This window comes from Melampsora larici-populina (genome assembly GCF_000204055.1).
Source record: "Melampsora larici-populina 98AG31 unplaced genomic scaffold MELLAscaffold_4, whole genome shotgun sequence".
Taxonomy (NCBI): Eukaryota; Fungi; Basidiomycota; class Pucciniomycetes; order Pucciniales; family Melampsoraceae; genus Melampsora; species Melampsora laricis-populina.
The window spans coordinates 1535443-1540714 of NW_006768768.1; the positions used below are offsets into that span (position 1 = coordinate 1535443).

Genomic DNA, 5272 nt, shown 5'->3' on the forward strand with positions numbered 1-5272 from the left:
AATATAGGGGCGATGTAATTGAGTCGATTGTATCAAGTCGATCACTTTTGCCTTTTTGTTTGTTAATATACTCAAGGACCTTGTTTACCTTGCTGAAAGCACGTGGTAGAGGGACTCCTTGTTTAGACCACATTCGACCACCAACTGTTGTTTCAATCGATCGAGGTCTCATAGAGGCTCGGTTGGCTGTACAAACCTGCCCCGCGACCGTGAAAAGGCGTTCTCCAGGAGCGGATGAAGCAGTTACACTGAGATAATCCTTAGCTAAGGATGCCAGGATGGGGTACTTCCCCTCGTGCTCCTGTATGCAGTCAAACAAACATTCAGTTGATCATGCACAGTTGATGAAAGAAAAAAGAGACAAACAAACCCTCCACCAATCAAGAGCGCAGTTTGGATCCATCAGTTGGTCCACATCTTGAGAGTTTAGTGGGTCTAATCCTTGAAGGTAGCGATCTAATTCACCTAGATCGTTCGAAGTGTTTGCGTGTTGGTAAAGCTCGAATGCCTTGGGTACCTTCTTTTTGACCGAGTTTGATGATAATTCTATGATTTCATCAGAATTGGATGAAGTCTTGCGATCGGTTTCTTCCTTACGCTCCTTGAATCGAGCACGAAGTAAATCTTCAGCGTGATTTGTCATCACGTCATCTTCTCCGAATGTGAGGGAAAAGAATCCAAGCCGGAAACTCGGGTGAAAGATAGCTGCTAGAACCAGCAAGTCACAGGCCAAAGCTTCGTCCATGTAGATCATAGTTTGTCGTGACATCTCATTGATCATCGGATAGATCGGATCTTCTTCTGTGAGAGAGTTGAGTCGATCGATAAGGGAGCTCATCAATTCAGCATACTCGTATATAACCATAGAACCTGTTGGGCTATCACCCTCCATTCTGCGACACAAGGCTCGCAAGGGCTGTTTATGCAAAGATGAGTCAGTTAAGTCAATGGTAAGATAGAGTGGAAATGACTCGCGATCAACTCCTGAATAATCTCTTGGAGAGCCTCCCAATCACCAACCAAGAATACGAGTTCTTGAAAATAACCATGTTTGGCTGCATTCTTGCGTGGGCAACGTTTCTTCGCGTGTACCTTTGCAAGATCCTCTTTCATCATCTCATCGATGATCTTCAAGACAAAATGATTGAAAAAAGAAAAATTCAACTTTATCATCATAGATACATACGTATGAAGTCCATGATACATACATCACGTGCAGCATACATTCGTTCCCAACGGTCCAACTCAATGTTCCATCGCACACCATACTCGGCTAGAAGAGCAAGGAGAGCCGGTCGCCCTTCCTCTTTACGCTTGGTGTTCACAATGGTGCGACGTAGATTGAAGTCCTCTCTCCAGGCAGCAGACCGAGTAAGTTTCTTATTGACAATGTTCAGCTAAACAAACCAAGCGTCAGTGTGAGATAGTGATAGGAATCCATTACATTAGATTGAGGACTTACATTCCTGATCAATCGGGCCATGTGAGTACGAGGCAGTCCTTTCTTGGCACGGGTTACCGATTCTTGAGGAGGATCCGGGTCCTCAGCATCCTCTTCATCATCTGGTCCACATTCAGGTAGAGTGTCCTCTTGTTTGTCCTCATCATCTGAATCTAAAGGCTTGCCGATATCTTGCTGATCATTTTCATCTTCGGAATCCTCATTACCTTTTTCACGCGGGTCGAAATCAATCTCTATCTGTTCATCTTCCTCAGCCACACTTTCCATTGCATCGATGTTGGGAAAAGAAGCCAAAGTTGCATGTCGATGTCGTTTAGGGGGAATTCCGAGTGCATCTAATCCAGCATGTACAATAAGACCTGTCTTATGGCATATGCAGAATATGTGCATAGTGGTCGGATTCCACTGAGAGCTAGCATCGTGTTGAAGGAACTGCTGTTGCAACTCGGTCGCCAAGGTCAAGTTGTTTGATCCAGAGTCTGAAGCCATTGCTATCATGTATTATATTGAAACCGACAGTCAGTGACAGATCGAACGAGAAGATATACAATAATAGAGAACTTATCTTATTGCAAAGGTTGTGCTTCTTGAGTACCGTGGCTAGTGGAGCAGCAAGCCATTCACCATGGTGATGCCACGCGACAAGCTTCAGAGAGAGATGGCGTATGACAAATTTCCAGTCTTTGTCGACAAAAGCAACTAAGGCTCCGATGAAGGCGTGTCGGTTGCGAGAGACAGTCCATACGTCTTGTATCAACGTGAACATACTCGTGAGGGCCTGAGAGACATGATTGCATTAAGAAAGAAACGATTAAAGAGAACTCAAAGAAGATAGAGATGAGAATGAAATGAAAACATTCAATGATAGGCTTACCTTAAGTTCGTCCACCACATTGTCCCAAAGACCTACATACAGGCGCTTGGCTTCCTCGGCCGACCACTTTCTCTTGTAAAGATGAATACCAGGTCGAAGGTATGTAAGGATTGCCCTTAGCATAGGGTGCTCGATTATGGTCCATGGCAGGCTGTTGTGAACCTGCCATAGACTAATCATCTGATTGACTACCAGATTATCGAACTCAGGAATGGGAAGAAGAAACTGTTCCAGCGAGGTTGCATGAGCATCACGGATTTGACTGGCCTTAATCTCAGCTTGAGTGGGGGGAAGCTTTGCACCAGCCGATATAGCTTTTCTACGACCAGGGCAACCTGAATTGTTCTCATCACCCTGGCTGGATCCATCACGGTGAACATGAAGGTTTGATTTCAAACTGCCACTGATTCGGACCTCCTTGTGACAAAACTTGCATGTAAGCGTCAACGGAGGTCCAGATGGGTCCTAGAAAGGAATAAATGATATGCATGTCAGCTCTCAGAGTTCTTGGAAAGGAACCAAATCAACTTACATCAGTTGGGCGACAGAAGGGCTTCCCAAAGAAAAGAATGGGTGGGTCGTATTCAGGCTCTTCTTTGTCCGATTCCCGAGTTCGCTTGCGTACACGCTGGTTCTCGTCGTCAGAGTCCTGATTGAGATTGGGAATCGCGCCGGCGTTGGTGGCCAAAGCCTACATCAAAGCAATTCGTCATTCGTTCCAATCAAAATTTGGGACAAATTTAGTGCATGCTTAAGTTGACTCACTAAGCTCATCTCGGCCTCAGTATTCTTGCGTTGCGATGGTCCAGCGGACTTCTTGGTTGTTGTGGTCTTATTTTTGACATTACTGGAGCTGGTGGTCGATTTTGGTCGGCGGACAGGAGCTATCTTGCGTATGTTTGTACTGACAATGACAGGCGAGTCTGTGTCGTTATCGGACTCGCCTAATTTGGTTCCACTTGCAGCATTTGATTCGGATCGGGCACACTTGCCCTTACCTTTGGCTGCCGGTACGGCACGATTGTTGACAGAAAAGGTAAACGACGAGGTTGGGAGTGATTGTCGGCTGTCGGATGGGGGACAGATCATCCCAGGTGCTTGACGAGCAGGTGTCGTGATGCGCCCAGAACGGCAGGGGACACTGTCGTCAGTCTCGTATCCGGAACTGAGTCGTAAGGTGCTTTGGACAGGCATTCTAAACAGACGTGCAGAGATTGAATAGGTTGATCTGAATGGGTAGAACGAGGTTTATAAGTGTAATAGTAAATTGGGGTTTGGATGGAAGGAGGGATTAAATTATTAGGGAATTATTGGAAAACGAGGTTGAAAATTGAATGGAAATATTATCAATATGATGAACCTTGAGGACGGGATGAGATGAAGCAAAGACGCTGACTTTATGATTATTTGATCCAACGGGTGAACATCAGTAGAGCTGAATTAATGGTCAAATAAACCGTGGTGAGCAAATGATTGCTGACGAGGGATCAATCTTGCTTACCGAGTGATGATGTGAGGGAAACACCATCCTCTGAGTGATATTCCGGACATATTGTCAGCCATATTCCTGCTGACCTGGAATATTTTCGAGATGAGGTGGGCTAGGATGTGTCTGGTTGGTTGGGGACAGAAGCAAAGCTGATATCCCGCTTCTGGCCCCCTTGGACCTAGAAAGCGGTACGTGGTCCGCGGTACTCATCAAGCCAGAAAAGCAAAGCGGTACGCGGACCCCGCTGCCGGTTTGCGTCTGTGCAACAAAGCGGTGCTCCGTTGCGCTATGGCTGCGCTACCCGTTAATCTAGCGCAGCTGAGCCAGCCTTGCGATAACACATACTCTATGAAAACCCATACCTTTTGGGTTCCATAAAAAGGTATGGGTTATTTCAGAGACAACTGTACACACATTTTGGCCTCTAATGACATGTTTTTGGTGCCTCAGAAGGATCAAAAGAATCTGTATCCACATCATACAGTGCAGAGTTCAGGAGGGAAACCCTTAGACACCAGGATGATGATCTACTGAATCTTGGAAGACCTCCTTTGTCTATGTGGTGATTAGACAAAGAAGAATTTGTCCCATGTGCAAGTGCCGCAGCAAGAATGAAAAAAGTAGAAAGAATGGAAAAGAAGAAAAAGGCCTGGTATTAAGATGACTCACAGATAAGAATAGTGACTGCTGTGTTTGGGGTAGGTTTGACATGAGGTCAAACGTGGATTGAGAAAAGTACTGCAGAAGATATTTGGGCTTTAGTATTGAGGTTCCAAAGTGAGGATTGCGGACACTTAATGCACCACAGAAAAGAATAGATGTTGTTGCAGCATGGTGTATCACAGCCAGCTAATCAGAAACATATCAGATCACAAGACTCACATATAATTGACCTGCCAATATGTGGTGTAGATTGCACAGCTCATTTATTCATCCAACCCTGTGCCAGAAACTCGCCGCACCATAACAAGCATGTTTTTTGGTGTGTTGCTCTGCAACACACAACAAAAATCAGCATTAGACACTGTGTTGCGGTAAGTACCGCAACAACAAAAGGTGAGGTCAGGTTGCACAGCGCCTTGACTGTCGTGCAACGCAACAGGCGCAACAGCGCCAAAAAAAACATCAAATTGTAATTTGTTTGGCACCTGCACGTGCACGTTCATACTGAATAGCATAGGGTCATAACGAGCCTCATATGACCAAATGTGGTTCTATCCCCCCTGCCAAGATGATCCACCATCTTGAGAAGCCTCTTGGGTAATCTCAAAGTGGCTAAGTCAAACTTTTCCTTAAGGGGGAAACACAGCACACACATCGACCCAATCAAACCATCCACCCTTGTAACCAAAACCTCACCACACTTCATACATACTCTACCAACCCATCTCTAAAAACTACCACGTGTACTACAAACCGACGTTGGCTACACCACATAGATCAAACC

At 45.5% G+C, this 5272-nt stretch overlaps 1 protein-coding gene across 1 annotated transcript; it reads right to left on the reverse strand.

Annotated features, from left to right (window-relative positions):
• Window positions 1–3106: 3106 nt before the first annotated feature.
• MELLADRAFT_102801 (uncharacterized protein) lies at window positions 3107–3530 on the reverse strand (the record flags this gene model as incomplete). Its single annotated transcript, XM_007405705.1, has 2 exons — window positions 3107–3220; window positions 3246–3530. 2 exons carry the CDS (start codon window positions 3528–3530, stop codon window positions 3107–3109), a joined length of 399 nt encoding a protein of 132 aa, XP_007405767.1.
• Between the last annotated feature and the right edge of the window lie 1742 nt (window positions 3531–5272).